Source organism: Gossypium hirsutum, chromosome D02, assembly GCF_007990345.1.
Source record: "Gossypium hirsutum isolate 1008001.06 chromosome D02, Gossypium_hirsutum_v2.1, whole genome shotgun sequence".
Classification (NCBI taxonomy): Eukaryota; Viridiplantae; Streptophyta; class Magnoliopsida; order Malvales; family Malvaceae; genus Gossypium; species Gossypium hirsutum.
Window position 1 is genome coordinate 4,802,637 of NC_053438.1, and position 22,583 is coordinate 4,825,219.

General features: G+C 31.2%; 2 protein-coding genes across 2 annotated transcripts; one reads left to right on the forward strand and one right to left on the reverse strand.

Annotated features, from left to right (window-relative positions):
- Window positions 1-14,538: 14,538 nt before the first annotated feature.
- Window positions 14,539-15,975, forward strand: LOC107927767 (anthocyanidin 3-O-glucosyltransferase 5). The gene has a single exon (XM_016858876.2). The coding sequence runs from the start codon at window positions 14,539-14,541 to the stop codon at window positions 15,973-15,975; it is 1,437 nt and encodes a 478-aa protein (XP_016714365.2).
- Window positions 15,976-16,340: 365 nt separating this feature from the next.
- LOC107927768 (uncharacterized) lies at window positions 16,341-19,540 on the reverse strand. Its single transcript, XM_016858877.2, has 6 exons — window positions 18,854-19,540; window positions 18,059-18,161; window positions 17,627-17,682; window positions 16,856-17,020; window positions 16,647-16,760; window positions 16,341-16,550 (listed from the first exon to the last, which is right to left on the reverse strand). Exons 1-6 carry the CDS (start codon window positions 19,220-19,222, stop codon window positions 16,458-16,460), a joined length of 900 nt encoding a protein of 299 aa, XP_016714366.1. The 5' UTR covers window positions 19,223-19,540; the 3' UTR covers window positions 16,341-16,457.
- Between the last annotated feature and the right edge of the window lie 3,043 nt (window positions 19,541-22,583).

Genomic DNA, 22,583 nt, shown 5'->3' on the forward strand with positions numbered 1-22,583 from the left:
CGTTGCAAAATAATAAACTCGAAAACTTTTTTTTAATTATCAATATATGTAAGAAACAAAATATGTTTAATTATGAACCTTTTAACATATCCATGGAATAAAAAAAAATTATGTAAGAAAAATATTTGTAGAAATTAAAGAAAAATAAATAAAATTTTAATTGAAATGATAAAGTTTGGATTAAATTTATTTATGTGAATATTTTTTTAGATTTATTTTAAGTTTAAATTGAGATTTTTATAAATTTTATATAAAAAGGAAAAAAAGAACATCCTTATAATAATATTGGTTATTTATAAAAAAAATATTGATTTTTAATAGTTTTCGACTTGGACTGGTATTTGATTAACTCATAAAACACCAACTTCAACTCTTAAAATGGAAAAAAAAACGTGTTTAAACATATTTAAATCCATGTCCTTCTGATTATTGTAATAACAAATGTGCCGTTTCAACCTTAGTCACTTAAATTTACATAATAATATAATATAATATAATATAATATAATATAATATAATATAAATGTTAAATTTACAAAGCATTTAAAATGCAAGCTTTAGATCCATAATAAGAGAAAATTAATTAACAACTAATGGACAATAATAATAGCCATTTAATGTCATTAGTAATGTAATTGGATGATAAAAAAAATTGTTGAGTTTTTTGTAAAAATATCGTGAAAGTTCTTATATTGGAAGTGAGATTGTATTTTATGTTTTTAATTAAAAAAATTATGTAAAATAATCCATATACGTTAGATCAAAGAGAAAATTGATTCTATTAAAAAATTCTATATGTTTTCTATTATTAAAAACTGATCCTTATATGTTAGTATGAGATACACATGACACATTATGTATAACTGACCTTGTGTTGTTAAATTCAATGTTGAGTTTCCCATACTTCGACGTTGATAGGATCATAGGAAGTTGGAGGCCTAATTCAAGCGTAGGTTAGTCTTATTTTGTTCTAAAATTTTAAGATTGTTGATACAAAATTTTAAGTCTCAATGTACGCGCGAAGTCAAGATGAGGAAACATGTGACGTCATTATGTATTCCTAAAGTAAACATTTGTGTTTTAGACTCCAAGCAGGATTCTGTCTTCTAGTTGAACTCTGATTACTTCAAGTAGTCTTTTTAGCCCTTCAAATTTTAATTTATTTAAAGGGATTATTGTATCCCTATTTTGAAAAGGCCAATTAAGATGTAGTCTCGGGGCTTTTTTGAGAGGGTTACAAGATGTAATCGCATATGAGTTTTGGTGAGAGTTTTTGTGGTATCTATAAAAAACACTTTGTACCCCTTTTGAGAACTCTGAGAGTTATGGTTTTGTTTTCGAGTTCGTTTTATAAGAGTTAGGGCTTTGTTTTAGAGGTTTAAGTTTGTATATTTAATACATTTAGATTTATTTTCTTTATATTATACTCTCGTTTTGTTTATTCATTTAGTGAAAAATTAATGCCTCTTTTATCTGCGATTTCATATCCCCTTAACTGAGAATTTTTTACATAAAATTTATATGTTCGATCTTCTCTTTTTTTTTCTTTCATTATTTGTTCGAGTCCATTCCAACAAAAATCCAAAAAAAATTGAACATTTTATAAAATATTAATTTTGAGTCATTAAATACTGTGAGTTGTAGTGACAGTAAACGTAACTTTCATAAATCTTAAAAAGGGTTAGGTGTGTGCATTGTAGCAGCCGTCGACACCAAGGAAGAAAAAGAGCAGTAAGTAGGCATGGGGAAAGTGCTTTATACTTACACGTATTAGATATTCCTCTATTACCTTTTCCAACTTTTTGATATTATCAACATAATATAAATACTAAATTTATGTGACACAAATTATTTAATATAAATATATTGGGTGATCGAAATTAAATTGTAATTTTTACAATAGTAAAAATATAATTTTTCCGTTTTAATATTTTATATTTTTATAATTTTTAAGGGATGAAATCAAATTTTTATCATTTTTAGAGAGATAAAAGTGCAATTTTACCATTATTAACTTAAATTTTTAAAAATTTTAAAGGGTTTAAATGAAAATTTTTTCATTTTAGAGGGCAGAACCCCTGCCACCCTCCTAGTTACGCTCCTGAATATATGAAATATAATTGAGATGTGTAAATATAAATTTTAATCTGCTATTAGAAATTCTCTCGTTCATGTATATATGTTCAAAATAACATATACTAAATAATAAAAAGTATGTTTTAAAAATAATTAGTAATAACACATGAAATATGTCCGATATTAAAATGAAAAAAATAGATTAAATTGTAAGTAAAACGAATTTTAAATACATAATGACATCAAATTAATAATACTAAATGAATACGTTAATCCTGGGTTGACATCGAGTTAATTTGTGACACAAAGACAATCAATAATATTATTAATATATATAATTGATTAAGGTAATAAAAAACGCATAATAAAATTAAAAGGCGTAAAAAATTAAAATAAAGCTTTGGTTGAGTATTCAAAATTCTATCAATGCATATTTTTTTAATAAAAAGACTATAATGCCATAGAATAACTTCACCTATTCTTAATACGAAAGGTTGTTTTTATAATTTTCTTAATCGAAATAACTTCACCTATTCTTAATACGAAAGGTTGTTTTTATAATTTTTTTAATCGAATTAGTGTTTGATTAACTCGAGTTAATACCCGATCTAAGGTTGTGAGGTTGCCAAACTACCTTTGGATCCTTGATCTCTACATCAAATTATGCTTTTCTGACTGTGTGTTCTTGGAAGGTATGTGTCTCCAGATGCAAGGAACCTACAAATCAAAGGACCACCAACATTGTTTTTCCAATTAGAAAGATCACAAAATTTGATTCTCTGACGTAACTAAATTAAAGATTTAGGTTTAGTTTCGACGTATGGTGAAGTTAAAAATAATAGTGGCATTGAGATTAATTATTATAGCGATGAGATTGAATATTTTAGCAATAAGATTAAAAACAGTTGTGGGTTGTTTGCCTGAATTTAAACGCAGTTGTAACGGTGAAAATAGAAAATAACTATTAAAGACATTAGATTACAAATAATATGTAATAAATAATAAATAAAAATATTTAAAATCTTTACATCGAAATATGAAAATAATTTAAAATTGTTAATTATAAAAATTTGAAATTTTTAAATAAAAAAATCAGATATAAAACGATAAAAGAAAAAGTAAAAAGCAAGGACGAAATGGTACTTTCCATCTTTCAAATGGAGTTTCAAATTAGTCTTTGTATTTTGATTTGTAAGTAATTTAAATTTTTTAAATTATCAATGCATTGATGTTTGGATCGGGAACTAATTGAAGTATCGATTTGGAAAGTAACTTTGAACCGGTTAATTAGGGAGTTGGTATAAACTACTTGAATTGACGCTTGAATAAAATTTTTTTAAATTTGTAATAATTTTCTAATCGAATCAGTAAATCAATGACTTGATCAGCTTGAGTACTAATAGTGAATTTTTTAATGATAAAATTAAAATTCAATACTTATTTAATAAATTAAGAGAGGAGTAAAATTAATTAATAATTAATAATCTTTTATTAAAAAATAAAAGTTTTATCATCTCCCTATCCTTTTTTTAAAAAAAAGTTAAAAATTTAATAATAATGTTATTTTAAAAATAAAAATAAAAATAAAAATTATATTTTAAAAATAAAAAAATAAAGATTATTTAATAGAACTTATTTCTAAAAAAATTGTTAATTGTTATATTATTTATAATGTTTATGAAATATTATTTATTATTTATTATTTTATAAGTTAAGAAAACATTGAAGATAAACAACTTTATAGATTATGTAAATGCTATTTTTCGGTTTTTTATATAAATAACCTAAAAAAGGTAATTAATTAATAAAATGACTTGGACCAAAAATTATTTAAGAAAATGACCCGTTTGTTATAGTGATATTCGATGCCGCCTGACTAACCGACGACACCATTCACATTTCCAGCCTAATCATTGTCCAATCGTCAGCTTTAAAAAAAAAGGTTTTTTTTTTTGCCTCCATTGTGTCAGGTATATGTATTTTTTGAAATATCCGTGAAAAATATGAGTACTTACGATAGAGAATAAAAAAAGAAAACTATATATATTTTTAATGGGTGCCACCTATGTGTCAAGCAGCAGTGGTAAATTCTTTTAGAAACAAAATTCCATCAATTTAAATAAAATGGGAAAAAAAATACAAAAATATAATAATTTTTTTAATGTGTGCCGCCTGATAGCCCGAAAACATCTATTAAATTTTTTTTAATTTTTTTTTTCCCAGTTTATTTTAATTGATAGAAATTAAAAAAAATTACGGATGCCGCCTGACACACTGGCGACACCCATTAAAAATATTTTTTCTCCATCATGAGTACTCGTATTTTTTATGAGTATTTAAAAAAATACATATGGGTGACGCCCGACATAGTGACGATACCAAAAAAATTCTTTTTCTTTAAAAGCTGACATAGTGACATATGGATGATGCAGGTTGGTCAGATGGCATCGGGTTTCACTGTAGCATACAAGTTATTTTCTTAAATAATTTTTTATCTAGGTATTTTCTTAATTAATACTTTTAAGTTATTTATATAAAAAATCACTATTTTTAATTAAATAAATTATGTAAATACTTGAAAAAAGAGTTTTTGGTGTTATAACATAGACTTGTTCATGGGCCGAGTTACTTGTCCTAGCTTGAAGGCTTGCCCGAAATTTGAGAGGGTTTGGGCAAAAATATTAGGCCCGAAGAATGGACTTGTGTAAAAGATTAGGCCCATTTAAAATATGAGTTGGGCTCGTGCTTGAACATTCAAGGCCTGACCCAACCCGTTTTAAGTTTATAATACTTTATATTATGTTATTTTTATATATTATGTAATTTAAAACACATTAAAAAAATTTATACTAAATATATAATATTACTCTGATGTAAACATTAAAATAATGTTAAGATGATTATATAAAAAATTTCAATAAATAAAAAAAGTATAAAATTATTAAATATCAAAATAAAAAATATAATTATTTTTAAAAAATAAAAAAATGCAGGTTAGACAAAATTGCAGGCTCAGATTTCATATAGGGCCGAGCTTGGGCAAGCATAAAGTATTTTAATATCATGTTTAGACTTAGCCCGAACCCAACCTGACCCGACCCACAAGCATCTCTATTATAACATCACATATCATAAAATTAAAATATTGTTCATAAATATGGTGTTGAATATAAACAAATGAAACATGTTAGGTGTTAATCTCTAATTTTCCACTGGTCTGGTTTCCTCCATTGCTGTGGTCAATTTTTTCTTCCCTTTTCTCAAATTTTCCTCTGCTTTCTCGCTGGTAACTTCAGAACCTGGATGATTGGTGTCTTATGTTAAACCTAGTTCAGTATGAGAGCTTGCGAATTGACGATGACACTGATTTTATAGGACAGAGAAAAGAATTTCTCAGCCTTTATTCATTTATGCCTACATTTCATGTAAGTTTCAAAAATGGTATTGGTACTTGAAAAAAAAAAAAAACAAACGGTGGTGGAGCTAGAAAATTTATTTTTGGGGGCCAAAATTAAATTTTATATTTTTACGATAGTAAAAATATAATTTTATCATTTTAATAGTTATATCTTTATAATTTTTAAAGAGTTAAATCAAATTTTTATCATTTTTGGAAACTAAAGTGCAATTTTATTATTACTAATCTAAAACTTTATAAATTATAAAGGGCCTAAACTAAAATTTTACCATTTTAAGGATGGCCATTGGGTCATCACTATGTACTTGTATACTTATTCCACTATGTACTTGTATGTATACTTTTTCAGCATTCAATTCCAAGTCACCAGTATGTACTTGTATACTTATTCAGCATTCAATTCCAAATTTAATGGGTAGAGATGGCTCGGATTCAGGCTGAGTTTAGGTAAAAATTTAAGTTTATTATCAGGTCGAACTTATCAATTAGGCTTAAAATTCTATTACGGTCTGACCTAGCTTGAACCTGCGTCCAACTCGGTCTATGATTACCTTTAGTCCGGGTTTGATCTGTTTTGACCCCGAAAATGGACCAAAAATATTGATCCGGAGCTTGATCCGGCCTGCCCGTGTTAATTTTTTTAGATTAACTTTATATAAAAATAAATTTTTAAAAAAACATAATACATCAAATGCACTAAAAATATTAAAATAAATATTTTCTAACAATTTAAAAAAAGTTAAAATACTTAAATAACATTAAGACAATTGCAACTTAGCAAATAATGCCTTTAAAATAGTAGCAATATAATAGTGAAATGACAACAAAACAACAACGAAAAAAAAGTTCAGACTGATTTGGGCTAGGTTGGGCTAAAAAATCCTACTCGAAGCTTGACCCATTTAAAAGATGGACTTTTTTTATCCAAACCCATTTTTTAGGTCTATATTTTTGCTCAAACCCTCTCACTTTTTGGGTGTATCTTTAAGCCTAGACGGGTGACATGCTTATGACCAGGTCTAACTAGAACCCCATTGATGGTAGAACACCAACTTAATAAAGTGCTTTATAGATATAATAGATATTTGAAATAAAATTTCCAATATTAATTAGTCTACTCTCACTATTTGGGTAATAAAAATAAAAATAATATAAAAATATTTAAGTAATGTGTTCTTAATAAATAGAAATTATTGATAAAATAATAAAATGTAAAAAAATTTTGTTAAAATTATGATTGTAGGAGTAAAATTGAGGTTTCTTAAAAAAATTAAAGTACATGCTCAAACTTTCAAAAGATTTTTGTTACACCCCTTACCCGAGACCGTTGCTGTAACATCTCGATTTTGGGCCTAATCGGAACAGTAGTTTCGGGACCACAAATTCGATGAGGAAAAATTTATTTTTACTATATTTTTATGGCCTACAATTTCACAGAATGATTTCGTGAAAATTTCGTTCAAAAATTTCGACGTTTGGGCACTCAATTTAGTCAAAAGGACTAAATTCTAAAAAAAAATGCAAAAAGTTGAGTTCTACATATTAGAGGTGTCCAATTGTTATGAAATTTTAAATTGGAGGTCTTTATATGGTAATTAGACCATTGGTTAAATTATGGACAAAAATGGGCATGAGATAAGTGAAATAGGAAAATTTTAAGTTAGGGGCATTTTGGTAATTCGATAATTAAAATGAATTAAAAGGGAAAAGGATAAATTGTGCTTATCTTCTTCATTTGGACGAAATTAGCAAGGGGGAAGCCATAGTTAGGGTTTTCAAGCTTCCAAGCTCCGTAGTAAGTGATCCCAATCCCCGTTTTTAATGTTCTTTACGTTTTTGGAGTCCAGATAACTTGATTTAGCTTATTCTAGCAATAATTTAACCTAGGTTTTATATTTGGAAAAATACCCATAGGTGAAATGTGTGTATTTTGATGTTTTAGGGTAGAATATGAAGCTTGAAATTATATTAAACAACTTTTGTTAAGTGATTTTAAGTGAAAACGAGTAAAACGACATAATCAGTAAAAATACCTAATGTTCATAAGTAAGTGTTAGAGTGGAAATTTGATGTTGCCATAGAAGGGAAAAATGTTCAGCATGTTATAAAACATAAAAATATGGGATGAAATTTAATTTTCGAGCTTTGGGGAAAAAGTATAAAGATGACAAAGTTTAGGGGCAAAACTATAATTTTGCCAAAATTGAGTCAAGGACTGTTTTGATGAATGTGAGTATTAAATAAGCTAAATTTTCTATTATAAATCAAGAAGAACGGAATCCAGAGCTAGACCGGGGAAAGAAAAAAATTGAGGACTAAAGTGTTAGATTTGATCACATTTTGTACCGAGGTAAGTTTACGGTAAATAAATGCAATATTTCCATAATTATTATTAATGCTGTTATTTTTCAGCAATTATGTATTTATTTCATGAAAATATTTAATGTTGACTCAAGTATGAGATGACAGAGAATTAGTGATACAAGCCCCGTTGAAACATTAGAAATGTATTGGATACAAATGTCATGACATTTGGGTAAAGAGATCCTATGTAAGACCATGTCTGGGACATGGCACTGGCATCATTGAGATCATGAGAGGTCCCATGTAAGACCATGTCTGGGTTATGGCGTTGGCACCGAGATGAGAGGTCCCCTGTAAGACCATGTCTGGGACATGACATGGGCACCGATATGAGAACTCCCATGTAAGACAATATTTGGAATATGACATTGGCAGTACAAGAAACATCCCATGTAAGACCATGTCTGGGACATGGCTTTGGCGTGTTATTATTAGATATGAAACCCAAGTATCCTTATTATTCCAATGTGGCTCAACGGGCTAGAAAACAAATTATGTTCTATGGAAGTTCAAGTAAAAGTATAATTAGCAACTTCAGGTGAGTTATAAGAGTTAAGAACATATTATGTTGTCAGTGAGAACCAATATTTCAGCAAGAAAAGAGTAAGTTGTAGTTTTAAGCTATCTAAGTAAATAAGTAAGTAAATAAGTAAGTAAACAAGTAAATGAGAGTAAGTAAAGAGAAAACTTAAGAACATGATACTTGCATATCATTATTTATGTTAAATGATGTCATTTATTTACTTGTAAACTTACTAAGCTTATTGCTTACTTCTTTTATTTCTTTTTCTTTCGTATAGTATTATCAAACATAGTCGGGATCTTAAAGACGTTGAAGAGCGTTCACACTATCAACCACCACAACTCGGTATTTTAAGACGATAAATGTTTTGAACTATGGCATGTAGAGGGACTTGGTCATTTCGATTGTATATTCTTAAGATATGACCAAAAGATGATATGTAAATATTTGATGATGAATAGTTATTAAAATGGCTAAGTGTGAAGGTGTTTGTTGTTATAAATGTCTAGGTGATAAATTATGCATAGAAATCATGAAAAAGTAAAAATTGGTAGTAAATCAGTTTAGGGACAGCAGCAGTGAGGTGACTTTTAAAAATCACCAAGGATAGTATAAAATGAATTAGCTAGTTAATGTTATATAGAATTAAAGCTTATCGAGTTTATTTTCATATAAAAATAACGGTGTAGGAAAATGAATTTTATATTCTGAGATATCTAAATTTTGGTTAGACAGGGTCAGAATAGTTTTTGGAGTCTTCTATTCTGAATTTGGAAAATCATTAAAAATTGTAAAAAAATAGTTATGAGTTGTAATTTATATGTATAGATTTATTATTGAGTATATTTTCTGTATAAATAAGTTAGAACACTATAAGAAGTCTGTACAATGAGATAATTGAATTTTAGTGACGAGAGATCAGGACAGTCAATTAGTGAAACAGGGGAGACTTTAACTAATAAACTGTACTAATTGGCTAAACCAAAAATTCTAAAAAATTTATGGTAAAATGATATATGAGTCTAGTTTTAGGTAAAATTTACGTATCTAAATTTTGAGTTTCTTTGCTCGAGTTATAATTAAATTAGTGACTGCTACGCAGGTGAACAACCTTATTATGAACAGTGAAATAACTTTTAAAAGTAAATTTTTATGTCCCGAACTTTTAAGTTAAGTCAAGTAACGCCTCATGCTCGACTACGGAAACGGTCTCGGGTAAGGGGTGTTACATTTAATTGGTATCAGAGCAGGTTTAGTCAGTTATCGGAATATTCAGTATGAATAAGAGTCTAGCTATATATGCCATACTTATATATTTTGATAGTGTGACGACTCCTGGCGATTTTGAAATGTTTTCTTTTATAGTTATGGATCCCGAACGAGCTAGTACAAATGAAGTAGAGAGTAATGCGCCCGCTCCCGCAGAAGGGACGGTGCCACCAGATGTTAATGTTAGTGAAAGGCCCATTTCAGTTAGTCAGGGAGGAGGGGCTCAAGAAGCCTTTTCTCAAGCTATGAATGATTGGTTTGCCGAGTTCGTTCGCACGAATCCGGCTGTTAGACCTTCACCCCCTCAAGATTCTCAGGTTCCCCATGTAGCTTCTCCAGCCGCAGGTATAGTTATCAGGGAAAGACCACGAGTTGATAAGATCAGAAAACAAGGGGCTGAAGAATTTCGAGCTACTAAAGACGATGATGCAGAGAAAGCAAAATTTTGGCTCGAAAATACTATCAGAGTTTTTGATGAATTATCTTGTACAACTGAAGAATGCATGAAGTGTGTTGTCTCACTTCTCAGAGATTTGGCTTATCATTGGTGGAAGACTCTTGTGTCAGTGGTACCGAGTGAGAGAATTACTTGGAATTTCTTTCAGGAGGAGTTGTTATAAATTATGCATAGTTATTAAAACATGGAATTTTTACGGAACTCCTCCTGAAAGAAATTCCAAGTAATTCTCTCACTCGGTACCACTGACACAAGAGTCTTCCACCAATGATAAGCCGAATCTCTGAGAAGTGAGACAACACACTTCATGCATTCTTCAGTTGTACAAGATAATTCATCAAAAACTCTGATAGTATTTTCGAGCCAAAATTTTGCTTTCTCTGCATCATTGTCTTTAGTAGCTCGAAATTCTTCAGCCCCTTGTTTTCCGATCTTATCAACTCGTGGTCTTTCCCTGATAACTATACCTGCGGCTGGAGAAGCTACATGGGGAACCTGAGAATCTTGAGGGGGTGAAGGTCTAACAGCCGGATTCGTGCGAACGAACTCGGCAAACCAATCATTCATAGCTTGAAAAAAGGCTTCTCGAGCCCCTCCTCCCTGACTAACTGAAATGGGCCTTTCACTAACATTAACATCTGGTGGCACCGTCCCTTCTGCGGGAGCGGGCGCATTACTCTTTACTTCATTTGTACTAGCTCGTTCGGGATCCATAACTATAAAAGAGAACATTTCAAAATCACCAGGAGTCGTCACACTATCAAAATATATAAGTATGGCATATATAGCTAGACTCTTATTCATACTGAATATTTCGAGAACCGACTAGACCTGCTCTGATACCAATAAAATGTAACACCACTTACCCGAGACCGTTTCTGGATTCGAGTATGAGGCGTTACTTGGCTTAACTTAAAAGTTTGGGGCATAAAAATTTACTTTTAAAAGTTATTTCACTGTTCATAATAAGGCTATCTACCTGCGCAGTAGTCACTAATTTAATTATAACTCGAGCAAAGAAACTCAAAATTTAGATCCATAAATTTTCCCTGAAACTAGACTCATATATATTTTTACCATAAAATTTTCAGAATTTTTTTTAGCGAATTAGTACAGTTTATTAGTTAAAATCTCCCATGTTTCACTGATTGACTGTCCTGACCTCTCGTCACTAAAATTCAATTATCTCATTGTACATAATTCTTATAGTGTTCTCACTTATTTATACAGAAAACAGACTCAATAAGGAATCTATAAATATAAATTACAACTCATAACTATTTTTGTACAATTTTTAATGATTTTCCAAACTCAGAATAAGGGACTCCAAAAACTATTCTGACCCTGTCTAACCAAAATTCAGATATGTCAGAATATAATATTTCTTTGCCTACACTGTTATTTTTCTATGAAAATAGACTCGATAAGCTTTAATTATATATATAATTCACTAGCTAATTCATTTTATACTATCCTTGGTGATTTTTCAAAGTCACCTCACTGCTGCTGTCCCTAAACTGATTTACTACCAATTTTTACTTTTTCATGATTTTTATGCATAATTTATCACCTAGACATTTATAACAACAAACACCATCAGACTTAGCCATTTTAATAACTATTCATCATCAAATATTTACATATCATCTTTTGGTCATATCTTAAGAATATACAATCGAAATGACCAAGTCCCTATACATGCCATAGTTCAAAACATTTATCGTCTTAAAATACCGAGTTATGGTGGTTGATAGTGTGAACGCTCTCCGACGTCTTCAAGATCCCGAGTATGCTTGATAATACTATATGAAAGAAAAAGAAATAAAAGAAGAAAGCATAAAGCTTAGTAAGTTTACAAGTAAATAAATGACATCATTTAACATAAATAATGATATGCAAGTATCATGTTCTTAAGTTTTTTTCTTTACTTACTCTCATTTACTTGTTTACTTACTTACCTACTTAGATAGCTTAATGTTACAACTTACTCTTCTCTTGCTGAAATATTGGTTCTCAACTGATAACATAATATGTTTTTAACTCTTACAACTCACCTGAAGTTGCTAATTATACCTTTACTTAAACTTCCATACAACATAATCTGTTTTCTAACCCATTGAGCCACATTGGAATAATAAGGATACTTGGGTCTTATATTTGATAATAACATGCCAAAGCCATGTCCCAAACATGGTCTTACATGGGATGTTTCTTGTACTGCCAATGTCATATCCCAGATATGGTCTTACATGGGAGTTCTCATATCGGTGCCCATGCCATGTCCCAGACATGGTCTTATGGGGGACTTCTCATCTCGGTGCCAACACCATGTCCCAGACATGGTCTTACATGGGACCTCTCATGATCTCAATGATGCCAATGCCAGGTCCCAGACATGGTCTTACATGGGATCTCTTTACCCAAATGTCATGACATTTGTATCCAATACATTCCTAATGTTTCAACGAGGATTGTACCATTAATTCTCTGTCATCTCATACTTGAGTCAACATTAAATATTTTCATGAAATAAATATATAATTGCTGAAAATAACAACATTAACAATAATTATGAAAATATTGCATTTATTTACCGTAAACTTACCTCGGTACAAAATGTTATCAAATCTAACACTTTAGTCCTCAATTTTTTTCTTTCCCCGGTCTAGCTCCCGATTCCGTTCTTCTTGATCTATATTAGAAAATTTAGCTTATTTAATACTCACATTCATCAAAACAGTCTTTGACTCAATTTTGGCAAAATTATAGTTTTGCCCCTAAACTTTTGTATATTTACACTTTTTCCCCAAAGCTGAGAAATTAAACTTCATCTCATATTTTCATGTTTTATAACATGTTGAACATTTTTCCCTTCTATGACAACATCAAATTTCCACTCTAACACTTACTTATGAACATTAGGTATTTTTACTGATTATGTCGTTTTACTCGTTTTCACTTAAAATCACTTAGCAAAAGTTGTTTAGCATAATTTCAAGCTTCATATTCTACCATAAAACATCAAAATAAACACATTTCACCTATGGATATTTTTCCAAATATAAGCCATAGGTTAAATTATTGCTAGAATAAGCTAAATCAAGTTACCGGGACTCTAAAAACGTAAAGAACATTAAAAACGGGGCTTAGGATCACTTACTATGGAGCTTGGAAGCTTGAAAACCCTAACTATGGCTTCCTCCCTTGTTAATTTCGTCCAAATGAAGAAGATGAGCACAATTTTCCATATTTTTCCCTTTTAATTCATTTTAATTATCGAATTACCAAAATGCCCCTAACTTAAAAATTTCCTATTTCACTTATCTCATGCCCATTTTTGTCCATACCTTAACCAATGGTCTAATTACCATATAAATACCTCCAATTTAAAATTTCATAACAATTGGACACCTTTAACATGTAGAACTCAACTTTTGTACTTTTTACAATTTAGTCCTTTTGACTAAATTGAGTGCCCAAACGTCGAAATTTTTGAACAAAATTTTCACAAAATCATTCCGTGAAATTGTAGGCCATAAAAATATAGTAAAAATAATTTTTTTCTCATCGAATTTGTGGTCCCGAAACCACTGTTCCGACTAGGCCCAAAATTGGGATGTTACAGTTTTCTAATCAAAATAATAAAAAATAATTATGAAAAGGATATAAAATGTAGGTTAAATACAAAAATGAATATTTTTTTAGTGTTATTGGGTGATGCTAATCTGTCAAGGGATATCACCTTAAATTTCACACTCTAATCTGTCAATCAAATCGTTATTGAAGGGAAAAAATATTTTTTACGTGGTGCCGCCAACGTATCAAGTAACACAAAAAAATATACGAGTATTTTCTCTAGATAAAAGATAAACATCTTACGGGGAAAAATATTTTTTTAAAGTGATACCGCCAATATATCAAACAGTATCGCTTTAAATTACTATTATAAAATTATGGAAGTAGCTTAAAAAAAAGTAATAAATAAGAAAGAGTTTATCCCTACCCCAATGTCTATTTCAGTTCATTTACATTGGGTTTTGGAAATAAAAGGTAGCTTTTTGTGTCTTTTAATGGCGATGATAGCTCCACATGATTTAATATCAATAATATATATATTTTTTATAACAAGTAGTTTCTTCAAGTAGCTACTCTGATTGTCCTTGACCCTTTAGGACCATTCCTTTCTACTACCCATATTACCAATAACTCAGCCACAACGAAACGTCGTGTTCTTCCACCTTAGGCTGCTCCATCCATCCTCCTAGTTTTGTCTTTTACATATAAACCTCCTACTCCATTCTAGTTTCATATCTCTTGCATGATTTCATGTTGGAATCCCATTATCCCACCAACTACCTGCTTGCATTAAATATCCATCCTGTAACTGAGCCGAGAAAGTTGTTGAGTTTTTACATTTCAGAGTTCTCAAACAATGGTGCAATCAAACCAAAAGCCCCATCTTGTATTACTATCCGCCCCTGCTCATCTCCAACCTGTTATTGAGCTCGGGAAACGCCTTGTCACTTGCCAGGATGTTAAGGCAACAATTATAGTTGCCTCTTTTGTCCAATCGGCTCCAGCGGAATCGCGTATGGTCCAAGCTGCGTTGGCTACAAAACTCTTCGATGTCATCCACCTCCCACCAGCTGACATCTCCAACCTCGTTGAACCTGGTGATAAGGGAATCACATCACTTTCTGCGGCCATGCATGTCGTCAAGCCTGATTTTCAGGCCGCTATATTGGGTTTGGAGACTCTGCCAACTGCTCTCGTCGTTCACGTCTTTGCGATCGAGTGTTTAGGAATTGCGGATGAGCTTAAGATCCCAAAATATGTTTTTGTTTCCACAAATGCATGGTTTCTTGCTACGATTGTATACACTCCGGTTCTAGACAAGGAAGTGGAAGGAGAGTATGCCGATAAGAAAGAACCATTTGCTCTTCCAGGTTGCTCGTCGATTCGAGCAGAAGATTTGCCAGATCCCATGTTGTTACGAACGAAAGCGAATTACCGTGAATACCTCAAAATAGGTATGGAGATTCCAAAGGCCGATGGGATTTTGGTGAACTCATGGGAAGAATTGCAGCCTAAAACACTAGCCTCTTTGAGAGATGGTAACCTCTTGGCTGGTGTTGTTAAGGCACCAATATTCCCAGTCGGCCCGATAAACTCCGAGGGGTCTTCGGCACTGAAGAACGAGTTATTTGACTGGCTGGACAAACAACCTACTGACTCAGTTCTTTACATATCTTTTGGAAGTATGGGAGGGCTCTCACTTGAGCAAATGTTGGAATTAGCTTGGGGTTTAGAGTTGAGCCAGCAAAGGTTTATATGGGTAGTTCGTCCGCCTATAGAAAAATCAGGCAGCGGCTCCGGTCCCAAGTTTGGGAACATTGGTGACGATGTGTCGAGTTACTTGCCTGAAGGGTTCATCTCAAGGATCCGAGACAGGGGAGTGATTGTTCCACAATGGGCCCCACAGGTGGAAATCCTGAGTCATCCATCATGCGGAGGATTTTTCACGCATTGTGGTTGGAATTCAGCAATAGAATGCATCACCAATGGATTGCCAATGATCGCTTGGCCACTATACGCTGAGCAAAGGATGAATGCTACATTGCTGACGGAGGAAATGGGCATAGCTGTTCGATCTGAAACCTTACCATCAAAGGGTATTGTGGGGAGGGAAGAGATAGAGAAGATGGTGAGGAAGATTTTTGTGGATGAGGCTGGACGCCAAATGAGGGCCAGAGTGAAGGAACTGAAACTTAGTGCTGAGAAAGCTTGGAGCAATGATGGTTCATCATATGATGCACTAGCTAAAATGGTGAAACACAGCCAGAAAAAAGCTATAGCAATCGATGTTTAACGGCAATGTCTTTCACGGTTCATGTGTTTGTGTCTTGGAAGGTATGTGTCTCCAAAATAAAATTGGTGGCAATTAAATAAAATTTGTGGCAATTATCATGCCCAAGAAATATCAAGGCTTTTTTTTTCCTAGTCTTTTACCCTTTTAATTATTTTTGGTTTACATTTATTTTATTTTTAAAATCAGATTCATTATTAGATCATTTTTTTTCAAATTTTGATAAATAAATCGATTTTGGGGAGATAATATAAGACGTATCTTACATATATTAGAAGACCATAAATCAAAACCACCTGGATCCAAGTATATATATAATTATATATGACAGATTATACCTTTATAGCTAATGAAATTCAATCAAACAATAAAAATAAAGAGATTATAACCATACAAGACATTGATGAGTGTCTGCACTAGAAGTATTACATTGTATATTGAATTGGAAATCAGTAAATATCAAAATTTGGAGAGACTTACAGCAATCATATTCTCCTCATCTGTGGGTAATTTTCAAGTAATTCTTCAACTGACAATGAATCAGTTTCATCTTGTGGGCTCCATAGCACCTCTACACCCTAAAGGAAAAATAAAAAGAGAATTCACTTACTGGTGACATCAATGGTGAATCCAAATAAAAGCTTGGATATCATGTGAAGATTCCAGGAACTTACCTTAATTTTGCTAGAGCTGATATCTGCCAAATATTGTAAGGCTTCCTTCACGTTGTCGGTAGTGTTGATAGTAGGCAGTTTGTGAGCACCTTGAGCTGCCACCAGAACTGTTACCTGTGAATGAAACATGTTTGAAGGCTGATGAGATTGATCCGGGATCAAAAATTCCAAATGAAATAGCAGAAAGAACGCTAAACCCGAACTCGTACCACTATCCGGTCCTTGTCACCTTTGTCACCATTTGGGACAACTGCTCTTTGCCTTTTAATGTTGTTGACGTTTACCAGTGTCTCTACATCAAATTTAAGGCGTTCTTCCTTGGAAAGCCGTTGAAATTGCTGTTCAGCACTTCCAACAGTCCAGTGATGAGTTACCTATAAGGCAAAATCAGTCACAATGAACTAGTTAATGTCTAGTTTTGATGGGTCTAATTATGAATTTCACCCCTATACTAAAATTGACTAGTGTTATCCCCTTTTACTTTAATTTGTCAGACATTGTACTTCGCCAAAACTGAAAAGTTAGTCCAGTTGGGTAACGTTGTTAAACTTTGCTGTTAAATCACTGACTTGGAAATCGGCAGTTTCACAATTTATATCCAAGTAATTTACAAAAATCAATAATTCAACAATTTATATGCGACACAGAAGCAAAAATCAGCAGTTCAAGTTCATGTGATTATCAACACCTGGACTAACTTCTAGGTTTTAGTGAAGTATCAGATTTTGATAAATTAAAGTAGAGGGACTAACTTATCAATTTTCGAGAAGTAAAGAGAAATTCAAAATCAGATCAGTTTTAATGTCCCAATAGGCTCATTAATCGCACATTTTTCTAATACACAGGAACTGAGAACTGCAACTTTGGGACAATCTACTGGTTGGAACAAGAACAGTAAAGTTTTTAAGCTGATTAAAGCCTGCAACAAATCATGATGATATGAAGAACGAGGCAGCATTAAGTATGCAAGTTGGACTTACAGATGAATAGCCATGAAGATAGCAATGTGGATGGTGAAGCAATGATGATACGGTTTCTGGATCCAAAAACAAAAGATGAAAAAAATACAAAAATTAGATAAAAATCTAGCAACATCGCGCTTCCAATAGCTCCTGTAGAATTGAATTAGCATTTCAGTGCTTGTCAAGTACATCTTGATTCTCAAGGACATTGTAGAGTTTTACAACAGAGTAGTGGAGTAGCATATTATCATGTTTCATGTCATGAGGATCATTTTGTTGTTTACAAAAACCAAGGCTAATGAGACCTTGACTGAAATAGCAAAGACCGAGACCCTGAGACATTTAGCACCCAGGTTCGAGTCTCACTTGTGCAGGTTGTGTATAGGTCAGTTAGTTATTCAATTCAGTGCTTGTAAGTTGTAACTTCAAGGGGAAAAAAAAAAGGAAAACCTTCCAATATGATGTTCCATCCCTTTGCAGTAGAAGTGTCCGTTGTGGAGGCAATTTCGGTGAGTTCCTTTTGCAACGAACGGGCTTTCGCAGACAAGCCAACCTGAAGAAAAGAGGAAAGAAGCATTTGGTGTACTTCCTATAAGAAGATTGCATGGTATATAAACAAGCAAATTCAAAAAAATAAAGGAATCCCACTCCTTTTGCCTTTAGGATTTTTCTCAAGCACCAACTAGCAAATACAAAATGGAAATCAATTTCATCAAGAAAAACAGCAACAATTAAATAGTGAGGGCAGTTCCATTGTTTTGGACCCAAAGCTAACATGAGATCAACCTATTGGGACAGCCTTGACGGATATAATGGAAGGGTTTCTCATTATAAGAAAATTTTCAAACGCAAGTATTTTCAGCCTTTTAAGTCTATAATGTATGCTCAATTATATGCAATTGTATACATAAAACTTTGATTTTAATTCAATTTTCGCAAACCATTAAAGCTTGTTACCGACATATAGCAGCACCATTTTAAGTTACTTGATAAAATACAAATAATTATACTAACCCAAGGCATCTGTTTTAATCAAAATCAGAGTTTCATGCATATACAATTAAACCAAAAATCAAAATTTTATTTATATAATTGTACTAAATCGAAGTTCAATTATCACATTACAGATTGGATCTATATTGATCTCTAAATCAGTTGAGGGTATGTTCATCTTTTAGTTAAATGATAATGATAATAATAAAATTTGTTGATTAAGAATAGTAAAGCAAGAAATTTGAGCATTACCTGAACTTGAAGAATACTTGTTCGATTTTGCACGGTGCTACTGTATACAATAACTGAAGCTACTCCCATGAAAATGGTTAAAATTAAATAAGAAACAGCCGCCGACGTAGGACCACTCTCTTGATCGGCGCTCCTCGGGAAACCAGGCTGGGAATGATGATAATGATGATGGTGACGGTGATGAAGATCATGATGATTGTAATGATGATAATCATCATCATTACGGTGTGATGGCGGGCTCTCTGAAGAGAAAGAAGAGCCACCCATCCGACCACCGGTAGCAGCGGAGACTTCATATAGGTGGTGGGATAATAGTAAGGTAAAAACAACAGCAAGAATGGAGAGCTTTGGGAAACTCTTGAAAGCCATTATTTTGGGGAAGATGAAATCCCGAGTTTTTCTTTGTATTTTGAAAGCTTAATGGAGTGGGTTTTGGAATCTCGATTTTAGGGTTATATTATATGTACATATATTATTATATACAATTGAAGTACGCGTTTTCACATGCGAAATTCCTTAATTTTCTGGGAAAAACTTTGCTTCGAATAGAGGTGTTCATGGTTGGGCGGAGGTGAAGGGTTCCTCGAAAAATAAAAGATTTTAGATAAAAATATAACATTAAAAATGAGTTTATAAATAAAAATGGAAGGATTTTTTAAGTGGGTCGAGTTTTGAGTAAATTTTATTAGTTCAAATTTAATAGGTCGCTTCGAATCAGTTGCATTTATTTTAGTATTATAAATTTAAATTTTTTAGTGTATTTAATTTATTATATTTTAAATTTATTTTTATATAAAAAATTAATATAAAAAATTTAATTTCGAATTTTAATATTTTTATTTAATCTGAATTTAAACAAAATTTTATACCTATTTCGAACCCAAACTAAAAAAAACTTACTTTACCCAACTCATTAACAACTGCTTCAATCATCCAATGCAAAAATTGAATAAACAAATAAATTCTAACACAGAATTTATTGGAAAAATATTAGGATGGGTTTCCTCCCAAATGGATGTAATTAAAAACAAATTATAGACTCAAGATTTTAGTACTTAAATTTTAAATCTATTTATCAATCTGGTAGCTCTTTCTAACCGTGTTAAAATCTGACATTAGTTTCTGATGATATGACATTATGATCGATAATAACGTGACAATTTTATTTTATAACATTAGTATCAGTAACAGTAACATGGTTAATAACAATCAGATTAAAAATTGAAAATGGTTCAGATTATAACTCACAGATGCGAAATTCCGCGCATTAAGACTAAAAGATGAGCACATAAAGCCCGATATCAATGTCACCGAGGCTTCATTGGTACTAAACATTGTTTTTCAAACCTAATAAAATATAATATAATATAGGATAAACTATACAATTAGTTACTCAATTATGAGTAAATTTTCATTTTGATCGCTTAACCAGAAAATAGTTATGCTTTGGTCACTAACATATTTGAAATTTTTTTTTTGCCTCTTGATCGTTAAGTGGCTAATGGTGACACTTTTTTTAGTTGGTATAATAATAATTTTAATCCTCATATTTTATACTTTTTATCAATTTTGATCCTGATTTTATATAAAAATAATAAAAAAAACTTGAATTCTAAAACTTTTCAAAAATACATAGAAAATTTAAAATTTAAATAAAAATTCATAAAATTTTCAAAAGTAGATAAGGTGAGAGAAAATGAGGAAAAAATTAAAATTTTCTGCAATATATACATTTTAAAATACTATCTAAATTTCAACACGTCGTCAAAGTCATGTATATATAAAAATTAATATAGAATTATAACATAATTTTGTATTTAAAAATAATATATAATATTTCACCAAAAAAATAACATATTATAAATAATGAAATGTATTAATAATACATGAAATATGTACCATATTAAAATAAATAAATTAGACTAAATTGTTAGTAAAACAAAATTTAAACACATGAATACATCAAATTAATATTATTAAATGAATACAATTATTTATCATTATGTCGTCATCAGTCCTAAGTTGGTGTCAAGTTAATTTGTGATACCATCTCAATCAATAATATCATTAATATTCTATGTAACACTCCTTACCAGTATTCGATGCCAGAATAGGGTACGAGGTATTACCAGAACACATACACTTTTAACCATATTAAACCGAGTTGTAAAATTTGATCTAAATTAAAACTTTCAAATTGTTATTCTTGAGTCGCTAATTAGGGTTTACGTGGCCCAATTTACTCACAATCTTTCACTTCCTCGTCGTATGAATTTATAAATTTTCAGTTATTTGTTGATTTCATCACGAGTACCTGAATTGATCCATATCATTACATATTCTCATATCGTCACATTTTTCCTACTTAACTATTGTAATATATCAATTACTTAATATCTCATAAGCTAAGTGTCACATATACATTATTCATTCATCTCCCATTTAGCTATCAATATTAGACACAAAGATAGTACAAATTTTCTCTATTCGATGTTAAACCAAAACATGCTATTTCATTACCAACTAACATTACTAAATATACACTTTATACTAGCCCAAGTGTTTAACCATTCACCCATGACATAAATATATTTTATCTATTATTGCCGAATATAGATATACTTCACAAATCATAGTTCACCTCACCTGGTTACCGAATTAATCATTAATCAATGCAACCTCAATAATGTAATCATCCTTTTAACTTACTTAACCGAGCCAAATCATACCATCATCTCGCACACAAAATGACCCACCTATCGTTCTTCTCAATTTCGAAATCATTCTAACCCTGTCTTACTAAAATTCAAATATCTCAAAATATATAACTCTTTTGCTTACTCTGTTTCTTTTATGTGAAAATAGACTCATTCAGATTTAATTTCATATATTATTCAACCTCTAATTCGATTTCCGCCATTTTTGGTGATTTTTCAAAGTCACACAACTGTTGCTATCTAAAACTGTTTTGTTGCTAAATTTACTCTTTCATAATTTCACTTACTCTATTTCACTGATCAAGGTCAATTTCTCGTCTTTCTTGATTTATAATAGAAAATTTAGCTTATTTAATACTCACATTTATCAAAAAAGTCCTTGACTCAAACTTTGGCAAACTTATGATTTTGCCCCTAAACTTTTGCATATTTACATTTTTGCCCCAAAGCTCAGAAATTAACCTTCATCCCTTATTCTTATGTTTAATGACATTCTGAACATTTTTCCCTTCTATGGAAACATCAAATTCCCACTCTAACACTTACTTATGAACATTAAGTATTTTTACCGATTATGTCATTTTACTCGTTTTCACTTAAAATCGTCTAGCAAAAGTTTTATAACATAATTTCAAGCTTCATATTCCATCATAAAACATTAAAATAAACACATTCCACCTATGGATATTTTTCCAAATATGAACCATAGGTTAAATTATTACTAGAATAAGCTAAATCAAGTTACTGAGACTAAAAACGTAAAGAAAATTAAAAACGGGGCCTGGAATCACTTATTATGGAGCTTGGAAGCTTGAAAACCCTAACTATGACTTCCCCTTTGCTATATTCAGCCACCATGGAGAAGATGAACACATTTTGCCATCTTTTTTTTCCCTTTTTATTTCTTTTTATTACTAAATTATCAAATTGCCCCTAACTTAAAAATTTCCTATTTCACTTATCTCATGTCCATTTTTGTCCATAATTCAACCAAGGTCTAATCATCATATAAA